The sequence below is a fragment of the Acomys minous genome (genome assembly GCF_964271855.1).
Source record: "Acomys minous genome assembly, chromosome: 2".
Classification (NCBI taxonomy): Eukaryota; Metazoa; Chordata; class Mammalia; order Rodentia; family Muridae; genus Acomys; species Acomys minous.
Window position 1 is genome coordinate 58,847,729 of NC_140484.1, and position 19,151 is coordinate 58,866,879.

The following is a 19,151-nucleotide window of genomic DNA, read 5'->3' on the forward strand; positions in this document are numbered from 1 at the left end:
GTGTGTGTGTTACTGTTTCAGTTCTCCTCTGGTCCTCAAACGTCTTGTGTTATGTCTCTACTCCTTGGCCTTGTTCTTGTGTGTTGCAGTGAGCCTTGAATGTCTAACACGCTGTGTTCGTCCCTCACGTTTTAATATGAAGTATTAAAAGAGCAGCTGGGAGCTCTCCCTGTCTAAACAAAATAGAGGCATGGGGTTGCGCTGTCAGCTGCACACGAAGCCCAGAACCACAGTGGCCTCCATGAGAAGTGCTCCACACACTGACCACCCATTTCTTCTCCTGACTCTGCCCATCGGGTCCATCTCAGGCTCCCAGGAGGCTCCCTACCAGCCTCAGCCTGGACAGGGCTGCTCCTGGCAGCTCTGATTATAACCTTGGGCTTTGGAAAACAAGTCTGGTGCAGATGAAAAACCCCATGGATGTCTGGAGCTGAGGTTACACTTACCCTACAAGGACAGGGGGAGGGGGTCCACTTGAAAATAAAGAGGAAGCTGGCTCTCCAGGAGCCGATTTTCAGAAGGTTCAGGAAAGCTCAGATCAACAGGGTCTCTAGTGCTCTTGGGATATGCATGGCTGTAGATCAACATGCGGGGGGAGGGGCATCTAGCAGGATGTTGGGCACAGCCCAGTGCTTACTGGGAGCCCCACACACCTAGAAAGACCGTCCAGTGATCTTGTGGCTGGGGAAGAGGAGCAGGTGGAGATGGGCTTACATCCAAGGAACGGGAAAGGAGGTAGGAAATTTATGAGAATCATAAGAATCGATGCGCTGCCGCCAGGCGTCCCCATCCAGGGGGCGTGGTCAAATATGGGGCACCAGAGTCCGTGTGAAAGTCAGTCCCCGCTCTCCACTCAGTGGTGGATAATGTCCTGTCCGTTGGCTAGATCTGGGTAGGGCTTCGATGTTTACTGCACGTATTGTCCTTGGTTGGTGCCGTAGTTTGAGCAGGATCCCTGGGCCCAGATCATAATAGCAGGCCACCAAGAAGAGACTTGATACGCTATGATCATATAGAGGGGGAGGAGGTCCCCCTCAGTGACAGACATAGGGGAGGGGAATAGGGTAAAAGCAGGAGGGAGGGAGGAACAGGAGGATACAAGGGATGGGATAACAATTGAAATGCAATATGAATAAATTAATTTAAAAAAAAAAAGAATCGACGCTGTGGGCAGGTAGGGAGAACAGGAGAGGAAGAGACCATGAACGAAGATGCTGGACCGACAGGAACAAGAACACACTGGATGCCCTGGCTGGTGGAGCTAGTGGACGTGGGGAAATGAGAAATTGGGCAGGGCTGGAGGGGGGATGGAGTGGGAGGAAGCAGTATGCAGCGCAGCGAGGATGGGGGCCGGGCAACGAGAAGGGCTGAGGCTGTGCTTTTCCTACCTTGCAATATCTCCTCCCTTCACGTCTCCAGGGGCTGAACCTCCGCGGCTGCCCGCCCCTAATCTTCAGGCGGAGGCTTCAGCAAAACCCAGCCGTGAGCTCTGCCTAAGGAGAAGGGTCCTCAACGCCGCACCTTTCCGCTCCGCGGGTCTAAATCGCTCTACCGACCTAGGCTTTGCGACCAGTAAGTCGGGAGGTGGATGAACCCAGTGATGCTGGGAGGAGGGGGAGGGAGTGGGGAAAGAGGACCAGAGGAGGTTGGAGCTTCCACGCAGACCGCGCAGGTCCACAGCCAGCAGAACCCACCCTGATTAGCTACCTGCCCAGGCTGCAGGCCTACGGAAACCTAGGAAGGGGGGATCTAGGGCAGGGAAGAGAAAAACTAACCTGGGCTATGGGCCTGCGGGGCGTTTTACCCAGCGCTGATCGTTGGCGCTGCAAGGAATCGCGGATCTGGATTCTGAACCCCTCCACCCAGTGCATGCAGCCGCAGCCTCTGGCTGAAAGGCTCTAGCGAGGCATCAGGAGATCCAGGTGCCAGGGCAAATCACAAGGCCGCCCATTCTAACCATAATCTGGATGGATTGAGGGCTCTCGATTCCAAATTACTGTTCTCCACACACTAATCCATCCCCAGTCCTTCCAGGGACCCGTGTGCAGAGCAGGGGGATTTGTGCCTGTGCCCCAACCCCAACCCCCAGCCCAGGGCCTGAGCCCCACTGCGGGAGCTCAGCAAACCCCATTCTGGGACCCATCTCCACCCTACCACAGCCGTAAACCGGCCACTCTTTTGTTGAACCCTTTCCCCACCACCCACCCCGTCTCCACCCGGTTATATAGCAGGAACTCCCAACCAAAGTCCTGGTTCTGGAGATTAAAGAACCCCTTTCCCAGCCCCGAGCCCACTGTCCTCCAAGATGCTAGAGCCTTCTGTCAGATTACCACAAAACCAGAGCCCTGTTCTGCCTTCAGGTCCCCGGGTCCTGATGAGCTCAGGCCCTGATACCCCCGTACCCGGGCCCTAAGCCAAGCCCCACCCTTGCCCAGAAGCTGAAGCTCCTTCCACCCTCTTCTCGCAGATTCTGCCCAGTAGGATGAACTGGACTGCTGCCACATGCTGGGCTCTGCTGCTGGCTGCCGCCTTCCTCTGTGACAGCTGTTTGGCTAAGGGCGGCCGGGGAGGCGCCCGAGGCAGCGCCCGTGGGGTTCGTGGAGGAGCGCGCGGGGCATCAAGAGTGCGCGTAAGGCCGGCGCCCCGCTACGGCTCCTCTCTGCGTGTGGCGGCTGCAGGGGCAGCAGCAGGGGCTGCAGCGGGTGTGGCTGCCGGCCTTGCCACCGGCTCTGGCTGGAGGAGGACCTCAGGACCTGGGGAGCTAGGCCTAGAGGACGATGAGAACGGGGCAACCGGAGGCAATGGGACCGACCGAGGAGTCTACAGCTACTGGGCCTGGACTTCCGGTTCGGGATCCACGCCCAGTCCACATGTTTGCCTGCTTCTGGGCGGCACCCTTGGAGCCCTGCAACTGTTTCGGTCCTAGACCAGGCTACGCTCCATCCCAGGTCTAGCTCCTAGCCTGCGTCTTCGGGCCTTCAGGGCCCACCTCAAAGGTCTCCACCTCAGAGGATCACTTCCTTTTGCTATGATTACCCAGGCCAGGGACGTTCTGGACCCAAAAGACCTCTTGCAGTTTGTGGACACTATGTCCTCTCTAGCCCATCCCAGTCTCCCAATCTTCCAACGTGACAGGAACTAACAGCTCTACTGCCAGAGAGGAAGACTGCCCTCGACTCTCCAGAGCTGCCCAAGAGAAAGTACTAGACCCTGCCTGTCCGCTTGCCCACCCTGACACGACAACAGGAACACTGCTGCCCACCAGGAACAGCCCATCCTCAGGTGGGCCTGACTCTGCCACTATAGCCCAAAAGCCCTTGGGCCTCCCATGGAAGCGGAGGACTTCACAATTGGATGAAGAGAGCATTCATTCACTTGGACTCCAATGTGAGAAATTGTCAGGTGCTAACCACTTGCCCATGGCAGGTCCTAATGACGTCACAGCTCAGGAACATCCAGAGCAGGAAAAAAAAAATCCATCCTGGGACACCCACTGCGGCCCTCCTAGAACATGCTACCAAGGCCAAGGTAGTATATTTCTTCCTAGCAGACTGCCCAAGAGACCTTCTGTGAGAAAGGTTCTCCACTTGGAGCCACTTGGCCATAAGGACCATTTAATTGTTCCTGAAATGAACTGATGCTAGAGGGCCCACATTCAAAAACATTCCATTCCCTTTGACCTTCAGTTTCACAAGTGAGGATCACTTGGGCACAACACCAATCCTGCTGCAGGGGGCTTCTTTGTATATAACCCAAACTGCAGGAGCCCCACAACCCCAGTGGATAGCAGCATTTCATGTTGGCAGCCCCCGCCCTTGCAAACAGATGGACCGGGGAGGAGAGATGGAGTATGGCATGACTGACAGCTGGCAGCCTGCACACTGGAGGAGGCAGCAGTTCTTCAGGTCCATTGCCACCCGGAGAAAGCTAACAACACAGAATAACCAGCCTCAGCAGGTTGTAAGTGTGGGCTGACACTATTAAAAGCTTTCCGACCATCCATATCCAAATGGAGACAGAGCTGATGTCCAGAGAGGCCTCAAAGACCTGCACTACAGTCCGTCCTCACGTAGATCTCCCTTTGGGCAGACTGGCTCTTTGCTGCTCCAGGGCTCACCAGCATATCCTTGTCCCCGTGGAGTGATGGGCTGGGCTCGGGCAATATGTACAATGCTAGCCTGGCATAGCTCTGGTTAGGGTATGGGTTTCAAGGCTATTAGCAGCACCCTAGGCAAGCATTTTCTTGACCAACAAGTTGCAGGATGCAGCTCCCTGCAGCTTCTATCCACACTGCCGGTGCTCTTAGGCACAGCCAGCTCAGATGTCCCTCTGTCCCTAACAGACCAAGTTCAAAACCACCAAGACCAGCAAGCCAAGGGCCAAGCCCACTCGGGGCCTCAGGGCAGGTGCTGATACATCCAGTCTGGTATAGGGAGACCCACCAGAGCCCCCTTCAGCTTGTCAGAGCCCCCTGATGATGGGCTATGTAGGCCAGCCCTTCGTGTACCACAGAGTACCATGTGTTAGTTCTGGACATATTGGAAACACCACCTTTTAATGATTATTTCACACACCAACCTGACTTCTCCAGAGTATTTAGCATTTGACACAGCCACACAGCTTTGAATACCTTCTCCGCTAACAGGAACCAGAGGTGCTGAGGGAGAGTCTCAGAGGAGGCTTATCATTACTGTGGCCACAGCAAGAGACAACAGTGGAGGGCTAGCCCTGTTATCAGCCATCCACAAGAAGCTGAGAGACCGCTGAGCATTCAAGCACTGGTTCAGGCAACTATGGAATGGCCAGGTCAATACTGGACAGAAGAGACTAGAACTTCTGAGCAGGTATAGCCCAGCTGGCCCAACAGCACCTCCTATCTGTATCAATCAGCCCCTTCCGTTTTTCTTTATAGACAGCAAGCTGCTGGCAGCAACATCTTCTAGATGCCATCAGTACATGGAGGTCAACTACGCTGGGACACTCCCTCTGCACCGCCTCCTGCAGCCACCACAGTGCCAATGGCTAGATGGTGATCCTCTTCCAGTGACCCTCTGGCCTGGGCAAAGTTGAGCCTGCATCTGATGGCTCCTGAGGGGCATCTGATGGCTCCTGAGGTGCAGGCTCTGAAGTGCTAGGGAAGAGGACAGTCCTAGACTTCACTATTCCAAACCTCCTGTCCATGTCTGTGTGCGCTTGTATGAGTGAAGAGTTCCTTGTGAAATAAAGCCCTCGGCTGGTGATAAGTGTCTCCCTCATTGCAGGGCTTCGAGATACTTGAGACTCTGACTTAGGAACCCCAGTCCCTAGTCTACCAACCCCAGCATTCATTGGTGGAAGGCGATTTAACTTATGGGCTCAGAGGACTAAGCGCACAATGCAAAAAACCATCAGAAAATGGGCCTTTTAACCTGGTGTCATGGCACACACCTATATAATCCCAGCTCAAGAGGCTGGGGCAGGAAGAATGTGTGTTTGAGACCATCCCAAGCCACACAATAAAACTTTGTCTTAAAATGACAATAAATAAATAAATAAGTAAATAAAGTAAAACAATGAGACAGTCAGAGGGAGATATTTAAAAGTGGGCTTTTTAACCCAATTTTTTTAAAACTACAGATTATAGCTTTGACTCCTCTGAGATAACGTTAATCTCTCCTTGAGATGGAGAAAACCTCCTGACCAAACCACATACACAGGATTCCTGGGACCCCATGGTAGTAACCAGGGCTGACCAGGCTCTAGTGCCCTTTGGAGGTGGGGCCTGAGTCTCGGGTAGTAGCACTGAGAGCTGGTCGGGAGAATCGTTCTAAGCATTAAACACTCCAGCTGCAGTTCCATGGAGTACGCAGGAGACCATGCTCTAGCCAGCCAGTTCAGGGATCAGTGTCATCAGCAAGCAGGCAGAATGTCACGGTCCAGCATCACTTGGCCCAATAGCCCACTGCGAAATTTCCGGAGGAAGTCACGGGCCGCCATGGCGTAATCAGGCTGGATAACATTGACATTACCTGAGGACAGAGGATCTGATGAGAGAGGGGCATCTAAGGACAGCCCTGCCCTAAGACACAACTGGGGGCACCATCCATGAAATCTGGGGAACAGGGAGTGTCCAGAAAGAACACAGGCATCATATCCACCCAGCACTGTCTGGAGTTAGGACACCCTCTGAAACCTGTACCACAAAGTCCTTCCTCCCTAGGCATTTCCACAGTCCCCTTCTCACGCTCTCACCCCAGGACAGATGTCCACAGGCTTCCTGCTGTGCCTCACTCCTGCCTTCCAGAAAGGGCCAGAAGTCCCAACAGAAGACACAGTAGCGGCCTTGTGCCATACGGTGCAGCTCACTCACCTGTACCTGTGAGCACCTTTACTTTCCGTGTCTTCCCCAACTTCACAGCCACGTTCTTCAACACCGACTCTATGTGGTCACAGGCACTGGCCAGGCCATAGTGCTGCACGTACCTACAAGCCCACAGCTCAGGTCAGACTTCTGAGGCTCCAAGCCTGAAGAAGAGTCCCGTTCACCCACATCTCAGATGAGCAGCTCCTGACCTCCTGGGGGGACCAGACTGCTTCAAGGCAACTTAGTGCTCCAGAACAAGGCTCAGAAATTCTTAGAGAAAAGACTTATCACCTAGCAAGGTAAAATTCAAATGCCTGGCGCCCAATCAAAAGTAACCATTCATTCACCAAGACAGGACAGGACGGAAGAGTCCACAGACAGACTAACATACAACATGAATTCCCAGCAAAGGCAGAAGGACAATTAGTGGGGAAAAGTCTACAACAAATTTTTCTGGACAACTAGTTCATCCATGTACAAAATAAGAACCTCTTAGTTATGCCATGTACAAAACATATATTAATACGTAGCAGAAGAGGGTCATATACCTAAATGTGAAACCTAAGCTGTCACTCTCCAAGAGGAAAACAAAGTTCTATGGCCTCAGGCTAGGCATCTCGCCATTAGGGAGTATCTGGTTACTAAATCAGACTTCCAAAACTAAGACCATCTACTCCCCCAAAAATAGTGTTAACAGGAAGAAAAGGCAAGGCCTAGACTCCTGAAGAACTTGTGCAGACCTTATCCTGTAGAGTAGGTAAAGTGGTACCACTTAAAAAATAAGAAAATAGGGTGCTGGAGAGATGGCTCAGAGGTTAAGAGCACTGGCTGTTCTTCCAGAGGTCCTGAGTTCAATTCCCAGCAACCACATGGTGACTCATAGCCATCTATAATGAGATCTAGTGCCCTCTTCTGGTGTGCAGTCATTACATGCAGGCAGAACACTGTGTAATATGTAATAAATAAATAAATCTTTTAAAAAAAAGAAAATAGGTCTGGAAGTAGGTCAGCAGGAGAGCACATGCTCACTGTAATCAACCCCAGGTTCAAGCCCCAGCATCAAAAGAAAACAACAACAACAAACAAACAAAAAAAAAAGCTGGGTGAGGTAGTGCACACCTGTAATCCCAGCACCCAGCACCCAGCACTTGGACAGCAGAGGCAGGCAGATATCTGTGAGTTCAAAGACAGCCTAGTCTACAAAATGAGTCCAGGATACCCAGGGCTGTTGCACAGAGAAACTCTGTCTCAAAAAACCAAAAAAGGAAAGGAAAGCCAAATACGGTGGTGTGTGCCTTAAATCTCAGCACAAAGGAGGCAGAGGCAGACAGATCTTTTTGAGTGTGAGGGTAGCCTGGGATACCCTGTCTCAAAAAAAAAAACAAAACAAAAACAAAAACAAAAGGGGATGGTGGACTGGAGTGATGGCTCAATGGTTAACAGAACTTACTGCTCTTCCAGAGGGCCTGGGTTCAATTCCCAGTGCCCACATGATCGCTCACAACCAGCAGTAACACCAGTTTCAGGGTTGGTTGCCTCCATGGACATCAGGCATGCCATGGTACATAGGCAAAATACCCAAACACATAAAATAAAACATTTAAATGAGAAAAAGATTTGAACAGACGTTTTCCCAGAGAAGACACATCGGTGGCCAATGGACACAGGAAAAGATGTTCAGCATCGCACTAGTAGGAATATACACCAAGCACTGCAAGCTGTGAGGCTGAAATCAAGACTGGTGAGGGCTGAGACATGGCGCAGAGGCTGGAGGACCTGGGTTAGATCCAGCACCCACATCACTGATCACACCTGTCCATACGCCAGTTCTAGGAAGTCTAGGAAGCCCTCCTCCACAGGCACTGCGCCTATGTGGTGCTCAGACACGCATGCAGCTAAAATTCATAAACACTATATAAAATAATTGAATGGGAAAATAATAAGAGACTAACCACAAGTGTAAAGAGGATTCGGAAAGGCCCGAACCCCCATTCTCTGCTAGGTGGAGTTGGCACAGTACAACTGCTCTGGAAAACAGCTCAGTGGTTCTGTAGGAAGCTAAAGTCACCACCACCAAGTGGCTCAGCCACTCTCCTGTGTTTGCTCACCATGGCCGAGTGGCTCAGACACTCTCCGGTGAGAAGTAGAAACTCACATCACAAAGAGATCTCACATGAGTGTTTCCAGCAGCTTTGTGGCAGCCACAAAGTACCCACACCCATGTCCACCAGGGAGAACAGATAAACCAAATGTAGGATGTCTGGGTGACATACAACAAGCCCAGGCACCAAAGGAACAAAGAACACGGATGACTCCGAACACTCATGCTGCCCCATAAGGGAAGCTCGGAGACAGTGTGTATCCTGTACAATTTCATGGACAGAATGCTCATTTTCTTCCCCCACTCACAGGGGGCTAAGGAAGAGACAAAGTCAACAAGGGTCTTACTATGTAGACCAGCTGGTCTCAAACTTACAATCCTCCTATTTTAGCCTCAAAGGTACTGGGATTTGGAACATGTACCACCACACCCAGCAGAATGTCCACTACCTTGTGTGACAATATGATGTGGTCATATATCAAAACCTATTAAATCACACACTAGTAATAATATACAGATTATGTAATACCTTAATGACATATTTCTAGAACCATACCTAGATAGGATAAGCAAGCATGGGGCTGCAGCCCCACACCCACTGCACTCACCCAAATAGCCCATGCCTGTTGAGGGTGTAAAGGAGGTAATCAGCCATGGTCTCTTCCCCAACAAGGTGGTCCAACACAGTCCCTGTAAGACAAGCAGCTAATGCAAGCCCATGGAACAGTGGGCATCTATGCCCCACCAAGCCTGAATGCCTCCCAGTTGAAAGCAGAAAACATCATGCTACTAAGGAACCTCCCTGAAGGATGGACCACAGCTGTTGGTCTTCTTCCTATATGGCATGTGACTTGGTTGCCAAGCATGACTTCTCTGTCCACCCCTGTTATGGGGCAGAACGGTAACCAGCACATGCATGCTGTAAGCTAGTCTCCCTCTCAAAACTGTGAGGAGCATCTGGTAGCAGGAAGGGGACCTGCCTAGGGGACAGTCAAGGTCAGCAGTGGGGCAGAGGCTTACCACACAGGGCCAGCTTCAGGCCTGTCTCCACGCTTTCAATCCGAGGAGCCAGGACTCCAGGAGTATCCAGCAAGAACATCAGGGGACGCTCACATACCTGTGTAGCAGAAGAGGATCAAGCCAGGCAACAGCTAAATCACTGGATAAACCAACTGCATAGGTTGTCTTTTGCACCAAGGTTTAGAGTCCCCCATAGTATATAATTTCTGCTTAATTTGAAGAACAAATAAAAGCCCAAGGTCCATGAAAATGAAAGGGAATACACGAGTGTGGTTTTGGGTAAGAAGTCTGCCTTCCTGACAGATTTCCATATGGATATAGCAGCACTGGCAATAACATGAGAGGAGGGAAAGGAAGGAGGTCAGAGGCAGGGCCGATGCCGCACTCGGTGGTGCCAGGCTCTACAGCAAAGCTCTGGGCAGAGCTCTGGGCTCAGCTACCAAGGACCCTACCTGGATTTTGGATGTCACAGCTCTGGTGATTCCCGGCTCACCACCCACTCTGGCAGCTTTCCCTGAAAAGACACAAACATACTATCTACTATTACCCACAGCTAATGAAGGGTGTTTCACCAACATAGCTGGCAAGCAGATGGGAAACCCAGAGGTCGATACATTTGTCAAATTATAAATAGTTCCTTACTCAGGCCCAAAGAAGACACGGTGAGGGTTTTCAAAAGCTAGGCATAATGGCCAAGGACTAACTACCTAAATGCCCAGAGCTCACTACCTGGGGGAGAAAGGCGCCCCCTGCTGCAAAGGTCATACTAGAGCTGCTCCTCCACCTCAAAGCCTCTCCCCGACTTGCCTACTTCACAGCAATACCCACAGCAGGCCAGCCAGCACCACACTTGATCCCAACACTGCGACTGCCTGGCATGGGATCCAGCCCAGGGCACCCCAGGAAGCTCCGTATTCACTGCCAAATCACCACAGGAGTAAAAGTGTCCATCACAGATAACCAGAGGAACGAGAATAGTGTAGACAGCGGAACAATTGGACCTAAGGAGGGAGGAACTCCGAAGTTCTGACATGAACAAACCTAGAACATCATATAAAGTGAGACAAGCCAGTCCCAGAACTCTTTTTTTTTCCCTTAATTATTTATTTATATTATGTATACAGTACTCTGCCTGCATGTACACCTACAGGCCAGAGAGGGCATGAGATCACATCATTAGATGGCTGTGAGCCACCATGTGGTTGCTGGGAATTGAGTACAGGACCTCGGGAAGAGCAGTCAGTGCTCTTGATCACGAGCCATCTCTCCAGTCCCCCCAGAACTGTTTATTGACACACTTGACGGAAACAGAACAGGGCCACCAGGCACTGTGGCAAAGAACGAGATGATAGGCTTGAAGCTTCAGTTTCGGCTAATTTAAAGTTTGGATAGTGGAGATGCCTACCCCTAAACAAAGGAGATACACACTTAAAGGGGAAAAAACTTAACACATTACATGACTGTGACAGCTTTCCAAATAATGCCCAAAATACCCCCTTGTAAAATCATGATACAACATGATTTAAAACTCTCAGCCTTTACACTATAAACGAGTTGTTGTTTAGTTTTGTAGGTTTTTTTGTCTCTTGGAGACAGGGCCTCTGCCTCTCTGCCTCTCCTTTGGTTTCTCAGCCTCTGCCTCACAAGTGCTGGGATTAAAGGCATATGCCATCACATCTAGCTTTGTAAAAAAAAAAATGTAATGAACACTATACTGTCAGTGTAAAAAATAAAGCTGCTGGGTGGTGGTACACGCCTTTAATCCCAGCACTAGGGAAGCAGAGGCAGGTGGATCACTATGAGTTCAGGGCCAGCCTGGTCTACAAAGCGAGTCCAGGACAGCCAGGGCTACACAGAGAAACCCTGCCTCAAAAAACCAAAAAAAAAAAAAAAGAAGAAGAAGAAGAAGCCAAATTTATCCCCAAATCTAAATATACAGAAAGTCAAGAGCATGTGACAGTGTGGTAAATACATACTGTGTAGCCGATGGCTGTTGGCCACATAGACCTCCGTCAGACCTTTTAAGAAATAGAACAGGCCACCAACTATGGAAGGAGTGCCTCAGAGCAGCACAGGGTTGGCCACACTCTTCCACAGTGCCCTCCAGGAGCAGAAGTCAGCACACCAGTGACAGCCTACCTGTCTTGAGGTGCTGCCGCCTCAGGGAGTTGATGAGAGAGGATTTGCCTACATTGGGGACACCGACCACCATGATGCAGTACTCCAGGTTCTGTGGAGGCGGAAAAGTTTCCAGTTTCAAGGATGTGAAACCACAGCCCAGGGGAAGGGGACATCTTCACAAAGGCCCTGTGCTGACCAACAGGGCTGGCCTAGCTTTTCCCACTAAAGGACAGTGAAAGCAAAGGCTGGATCCTTCCGGGACACAGCCCAGCCCTCTGTATTAAAGAAGGCTCAGCATGGCCAGGCAGGCAGGGATAAGTAACTCCACACCCCCACCCCAGCTCTGCACCCAACTCACCTCAGCTCGGTGGTAGCGGTAGCTGCAGCTGATTAGTTCTGAGACTTTTGGGACGATCTGCAACAAATGTGCCACATCTTCTGGTCAGACACCCCTCACAGACCCACTTTTTTTGTTTGTTTGTTTTTCTTTTGTTTTGGGTTTTATTGTTGTTGTTGTTTTGCTTTGTTGGGTTTTTCGTTGTTGTTGTTTTGTTGTTTGTTTTCTGTTTTTGTTTTTTGAGACAGTGTTTTTCTGTGTAGCCCAGGCTGACCTTAAACTCACATTGCTCCACCTTCTCTGCCTCCCAAGTGCTGGGATTACAGGCATGAGCCACCAGGCCTGGCATGGACCCGGTCTTTATACTGACCTCTTGATTAGTAGGGCAGAGACCTCACACACACACATCACTAGGCATCCATATCACAGGTATCCAATTGTCCAACAGGTACAGATAACTGGGATCCACCCACCCACTACCAACACACCACACACACCATGACACATAGTGTGGCTGCCTCAGGAGGGCTCTTCCACACATAAACTCATGGGAGAAATAGTTACTATATCTTGCAAGAGGCTTGTAGTACTCAGAACCCCAGAATACATCCTCGGAACTCACTCCAGCTGTGATCATCCCCATAGGATGCCCATAGGCAGCTCAGGAGACTCTGCAGCTCTGGACAGCTAAAGCCAATTCCAGGATCTTTTTTTGTTTTGTTTTGTTTTGTTTTGTTTTGTTTTGTTTTTCCAGACAGGGTTTCTCTGGGTAGCCTTGGCTGTCCTTGATTCACATTGTAGACCAGGCTGGCTTCGAACTCACAGCGATCCACCTGCCTCTGCCTCCCGAGTGCTAGGATTAAAGGCGTGTGCCACCACGCCCGGCCAATTCCACGATCTTATCCCAACTGTTTAGCAACCAACATGCAGAGAGGCTTACCTGCTTGATGTTTTCATCCTTTACACAGTTGGTAAAAATGACATGCTTCAGGCCCTCTTCTTCTAAGTGCTGGACAATTTTCTGAAAGACACATTTCTCTTTTAAACACTAAATTAAAATATGAATGGTATGCCAAGCATGGTGGTACATGCCTTTAATCCCAGTACTACACAGAAAGATCCTGTCTAAAATAAAAATTTAAGATATACAAGTGTGTGTATGTATATACGTGTGTGTGTGTGTGTGTGTGTGTGTGTGTGTGTGTGTGTGTGTGTGTGTATCAAGCCAGAAGAGATGGTTCAGCAGTTAAGAGGACTGGCTACTCTTACAGAGGACCAAGTTTGACTCCTAGAACCCTCTTGGCAGCTAACAGTAGTCTATAACTCCAGTCCCAGGGGATTCAGTGCCCTCTTCTGGCTCCCACAGGCACTGTGGTGGACAGACACAAATGCAGGCTAAACACCCACTTACAAAAAATAAAAGGTTAACAAAACAATAACTAAACATACTACATACATACATACATACATATATATATACATACCCAAATATATATATATATACATGGTGTGATACTATAAAACTCAATCTGAGCTTGGGACCAGTGGGATCTCTGAGCTTGGGATATGTGGATCTCTTTAAGTTTGAACTTGTCCCAGCACAACAAGTTCCAGGCCAGCAAGGACTACAGAGTGAGATCCTGTCTCAAAAATAAGTAAGTAAGAAATTAAGTAGGAACCTAAGCTTGCAGTCTGCTCAGAGTCAACTAAAACTCTAGGAGCTAGGCAATGCCGACAAACACAATGAAGAGCCTCGGCTCTGAGGACAAGGCGCTCTGAAGAAGAGGCCCCCAGAGAACAGGGGGGAAGAGCCCTAGGGCACACACAGCTGTGCTGTGCACCTCAGGCTCTGCCACGCTGAGGACCAGGGGACACAGCCTGACCACAGGGACTTCAGTGCTTCTGGGGATAAAATAGAGCTAAGCCAAGTCGCTCTAAAGCCTCTTCATCATGGTGCACAGGTGCTGGCTTCTCTGAGGAACCCCATCACTTTCATGTGCTCTCTAAGACTCCCTTGGCGAGAGGAGGCAAAATTGAGACAAGCTTTCACTATGTAGCCTTGGCTGGCCTGGAATTCACTATGTAGACCAAGCTGTCACCAAACTCATAAAGCTCTGCCCGCCTCTGCCTCCCATGTTTTTGCATAAAAGGAGTGTGCCACCACGCCCAGCATGCAACTTCATTTTAAACCGAAATGGCATTGAACCCGCCTTGGTGATGGAGAATAAGTAGTACTATAAGCCCCAAAGTAAAGTAAAGTTGACAATAAAGTCATCACACTTAATATTCACTATACTCAATATACGTATTTGCCGTATGTTCATATCTATTAACACATGTTGAAAATCAATGTGTTTGGTTGTTACTAGCCATAAAATATAGTCAATGTTTAAATAAACAAAAAGTAATTCACTAGTGCAGTCACTTTTAGCTCTTGCAGTTATTTGTTGCATATGCTATAAGTAAGACACTTGCCTTGGAGGCCTGAAATATTGCTGAAAGGTAACGCGCACTTGCTGCTCTTCCAAGTTCGGTTCCCAGCACCCACACAACTCACAATTCCAGTCCCAAGGAAACCAATACCCTCTACCCTCTTCTGGGCCCTGTGAACACCAGGCACACACGTATTGCACATACATACATGCATAGTACATACATACATACATACATACATACATACATACAGGCAAAACACTCATAAACATAAAATAAATGTTTGAGGGGAAAATAAAGGTACTATCCATGACAGAGACTACTGATCTCTGGTCTCAGTTTACTCCATTTACTCCGATGTCCCTCTATATAGACCATGAGAGTGGAGCCTAGGTCCTTCAGAAGCCTGGTAGTCTGCTCACCTCCTATGTCTGGCCAGTAGAGGGCAGTGTCCACCAGTTTGTAAAGATAGCATTTGAGGTGCTTAACCAACTGCTAGCCGCTCAAGTCTCAATAAAAACAGAGGAAGGCACTTGAAGATAAACAACCGAACCAGGCGGAAACCCAGAAGCTTACACAAGTGGAGCCCATGGTAAGTTCCCTAGGCCTCGCAGCAGGTGCTGCCACTGGGACCGGCCCTGGATACCCTCCCAACCTCTACTGCTCTTAGTTAAAAAGTAAATCTCTGAATCATTAACAACTTCTTAAAAACTGGCTTCAATTGAAGACCTTGACATCCCTCTTTCCAAAGAATTTCACAACACCACCATAAAAAGTAAGTCAAACAGCCAGGCGTCGTGGCACACACCTTTAATCCCAGCACTTGAGAGGCAGAAGCAAGTGGATAGCTGTGAGTTCAAGGCCAGCCTGGTCTACAAATTGAGTCTAAGACTGTTATACAGAGAAACCCTGTCTCAAAAAACAAAGGGAGAAAAAAAGTAGAGTCAAGACTTCAAATACCATTTCCTGCCAGCACTTATTACTCTAGGCCATGTAGAAAATACACTGCCCTGGGACCTAATTTTGCCTGGATTTAGAGCAACAGTTTCCATCCTCTGGGTCACAATCCCTTTGAAGGTCAAACGACTATTTCACAAGTGTCACCTAAGATTATTGGAAGACAAATATTTACATTCCAATTCATAACAATAGCAGAATCAGTTACGAAGTTGCAGCAAAAACAATTTTATGGTGTGGGTCACCACAGCACGAACTGTATTAAAGGATCACAGAACTGGGAAGGTTGAGGCCACTGCTCTGGAGACTGTTAGGTGCTTGGGGCTCTCATATCCCAGTGCCACACCCAGCCCTTCCAGTCTCTGGATCCTGGGGTGTACAGAAAGCAACTAGCAGCAGAAAATCTGGGATCAGGCTAGGTACATAATCAGCTGGGGGCACTGCAGCCACCACAAGTGAACTCTGGGCTGCACCAAAGAGGACTGGGGCTACAAGCATTAGCCTTGTGAATCTCCCAGTTACTTAAAGCTAAGTAAAACGTAATCCGTCCCTTTGCTTCAGTGGTCACATGTGCCCAAAGTACCACATAGTGGACAGAGCATCCATCAGAAATCAGAAAGGCCCAGGGCGCAAAGTGGCTACGATGATCGTCAGGCCTCCCATAGCACACCAGCCCACTTCCTACAGGAGGTGTACCCATCTTGATCATTTGGGCCATAAGTTCACATTGAGGGGAAGAGCTGTTGTTGCGAGGCCAGGATTTGTTTTAAAGTATACCCTGCCCAGGGACATAAGAGAACTCCCGTGTATGGCTCTGTCACGCCGCTGCTGGCGTCTGTGAACAGGCGCTCACCTGCTGCTCTGTGAGATCCGCCAAGTCCATCTTGTTAAGGACAAGCAAGTGAGGCTTCAGACCAAGCAGCTCTTGGAACAGAGGGTTTCGACCTGAAAGTGGGATGTGCTGATGATGTTAAGGCGAAATCTCTACAGAGCTTTACCAGTTCTTCAGCCAGGAGCTAAAGCCAACAGAAGAGGCCCAGCTCCAGACAAGTGAGACTACGCAACCCATGTTCCTCCGCCCAGACTTGTGGGGCCAACCATAATGTTGAAGCTGGTGAAGAGTTGGAGTCAGGCAAGGCTTTGTCACTTAAGTTCCCAAACAGATGGCAGAAGGCATAAAACCAAAGTACAATGGGAAGCCACTGTTTGAATGCCAAGGAATTAAAGTTTAAAAAGAAAAAGTGACTCAGGCCAGGCGTGGTGGCGCACAGCTTTGATCCCAGCACTCGGGAGGCAGAGGCAGGCAGATCACTCTGAGTTCGAGGCCAGCCTGGTGTACAAAGTGAGTCCAGGACAGCCAAGGCTACACAGAGAAACTCTGTCTTGAAAAAATGAAAAGAAGAAGGAGGAGGAGGAGGAGGAGGAGGAAGAAAAAGTGACTCTTATGAAATCTTAACCAAATTACCTCAAGCATCACCCATCCTTACTGGAGATGCTACTTCCTTACAGCTGTCCTCAACTACCCAGGCTGCTGTGCGGCTCCTTCATGTGACACTAACAGAGGCAGGTTCTCATCTCTACATTCTGCCCCTTCCGCCCTCCCAGTAGGATCTAGTACAAAAGTGCGAAGGCCTCTGCCTGCCCATGCGGCACCGGCTAAGCTGCTATCTCCAGGTGGCCCTTCTTTTACAGCTGGCCCAACCCACTCACAAAGCCAAGTCTCCAGCCTCCTCTCTTACAATGCTAGGGAAACCACTATCCAGCACAGACCTGCTGCCACATCCTAACTGCAGCTGAGTGTTCCAGAGACTAAAGGGGACCGGTTGTAGACTAGGCTGGCCTTGAACTCACGACGACCCGCCTGCCTCTGCCTCACGAGTGCTGGGATTGCAGGTGTGCGCCACTATGCTAATCAAATAAAGGAATGGATGGTAGTGCATGCCTTTAATTCCAGAAGGCATATCAATGTGAGTTCCAGGCCATCCTGGTCTACACAGTGAGCTCTAGGCCAGTCAAGGCTACACTGCAAGATCCTGTCTCGATGATGATGATGACAACGATGTCATCACATCTGACAGTATGTGATATTAGACTAACAGACATTTATAGCCTAAAACCAATAAATACACCAGGTGTATTATTGCTAAAGTTCTAATTCTGAAAGCTGAAATAGTTCCTCATTCTCCATGACTATTTCCAGAGACTCCCACAAGTGGCAGCAAGTCCCCACAGCCACCACAAGCTGTTCCAAGGGCCTGGGCCTCTTGGTCTGGCACACATCCCTATGCTCTTCGAGGGCTAAGTAGGCAGGATGAGGAAGAACTCACATGCCAACAGAAACCAAACACAGCTTAAATGCAAACAAAACCAAAACCAAAAACGTGGCCTGAGAAGAGCGAGTCAGTGGACATGATTGTGACTTGTCAATACTTCACTTAAGGACAAGAGGAAAACCCAGGTTTTTCTGTCAGGACCATTTAACCTCAGGTGATCATTTACCCCTAAAAATATCAAAGGAAACCAGACAAAGGATGAGACAAATAGCGTATCAGATGGGCACTTAAAAATAAAAAAATACCTGCTGGGTGTGGTGGCACACACCTTTAATCCCAGCAATTGGGAAGCAGAAGCAGGCGGATCGCTGTGAGTTCGAGGCCAACCTAGTCTACACAGCGAGTCCAAGGCCAGCCAAGCTACACAGAGAAATCTTGTCTCGAATAAATAAATAAATAAATAAATAAATAAATAAATAAATAAATAAAAATACCCAGTATGGACCCCACCCCAGAGATTCTGATCTAAAACAGGGCTAGGTATTGGTGTAAAGTCCTCCCAGCAACTCTTGAGATGGAAAGCACTGCTTTATGTCCCGGTAATTACAAAAGAAACTGTCGGCAGCTGTACACACATGACTGTACCAGGGGCAGAACAGACTAGAAGACGGAAGGAGAGCAGGAAAGCACCCTGCTGGTTCATCGACAGCCTAGCAGAGCTGCTCTCCTACAGCATGAAAGGATATCCGGGCGTCATGAACCTCGATGACACAATCCACCAGCTTCAGGCTGCTCTGCATCTTCTTTAGACCTGAAAGGTAGAAGGGCACTAAGGGAACAACCCAAGGGGCCAGATTTAAATCGTCCTGAGGGAATACACCTGAGAACATATCAGGGCACACAGGAATAAAGGAGGGCAGCATGCTGAGCCAAGTTCCGGGGTGCCCTGGATGACTCTGGGCGGAAGACTTGACATACGAGAGTCTTGATCTGTAAGTTCTTGATACAGTGCTGACTTAGTGACCTCAACACACAAAGCCATGGAGGCTCCACCCCCGCAACTGGCACGCGCCCCGCTCACACTCCAGGCGCCTTCCTGACACACTACCACCTCTCATGGAGCGGCAGCAAAACACAGCAACCAGCAGCTCAGGGCCGCACCGTGCCAGATGGCTGCCTGGAACCAAGTTGTGACCTATAAACTCAGACTTTACGCAGGTCTAATGGCTTGCAGGTGCCTTCAAGAGACCACTCGGGCGACTCAAAAGTATCAAGGACGGAACAGCTCTCCATCCCGAGGCCTGGAAGGCAAAAGGGGCCGCCAGAGCCGGCGCCCGTGCCCGGCTGAGCCTCACCCTTGGCCATGTGGCCGGGGAACCAGCGTGCTACGTCGTGACCTTGCAGAGGGAAACGCTCGCGCCAAGCGGCCCCCACGGCACCCCATGCCTGCGGCCATAGCCTCATGGTGCCGCTGTCGGTAGCGCGCGCTGCCGGACTGCTTCCGCGAGGATCTGGATCTGTTCACAGGGTTCCGGGTCGCCAGAGTCCCGGGCGCTACTGCGCATG

General features: G+C 49.8%; 2 protein-coding genes across 3 annotated transcripts; one reads left to right on the forward strand and one right to left on the reverse strand.

The window, feature by feature from the left end:
* Positions 1-1,354: 1,354 nt before the first annotated feature.
* SPRN (shadow of prion protein) lies at positions 1,355-5,243 on the forward strand. Its single transcript, XM_084772644.1, has 2 exons — positions 1,355-1,572; positions 2,468-5,243. The coding sequence occupies exon 2, from the start codon at positions 2,483-2,485 to the stop codon at positions 2,924-2,926; it is 444 nt and encodes a 147-aa protein (XP_084628770.1). The 5' UTR covers positions 1,355-1,572; positions 2,468-2,482; the 3' UTR covers positions 2,927-5,243.
* Positions 5,244-5,570: 327 nt separating this feature from the next.
* Positions 5,571-19,144, reverse strand: MTG1 (mitochondrial ribosome associated GTPase 1). Of its 2 annotated transcripts, none has more exons than XM_084772643.1 (11): positions 18,941-19,144; positions 18,333-18,396; positions 16,166-16,271; positions 12,863-12,943; positions 11,944-12,000; positions 11,604-11,694; positions 9,917-9,978; positions 9,465-9,561; positions 9,053-9,134; positions 6,350-6,462; positions 5,571-6,008 (listed from the first exon to the last, which is right to left on the reverse strand). In XM_084772643.1, the coding sequence occupies exons 1-11, from the start codon at positions 19,047-19,049 to the stop codon at positions 5,890-5,892; spliced, it is 981 nt and encodes a 326-aa protein (XP_084628769.1). In that variant the 5' UTR covers positions 19,050-19,144; the 3' UTR covers positions 5,571-5,889. The 2 variants fall into 2 exon arrangements, with proteins under 2 accessions (XP_084628769.1, XP_084628768.1); XM_084772642.1 differs by having other exon boundaries at positions 16,166-16,268; positions 18,330-18,396.
* Between the last annotated feature and the right edge of the window lie 7 nt (positions 19,145-19,151).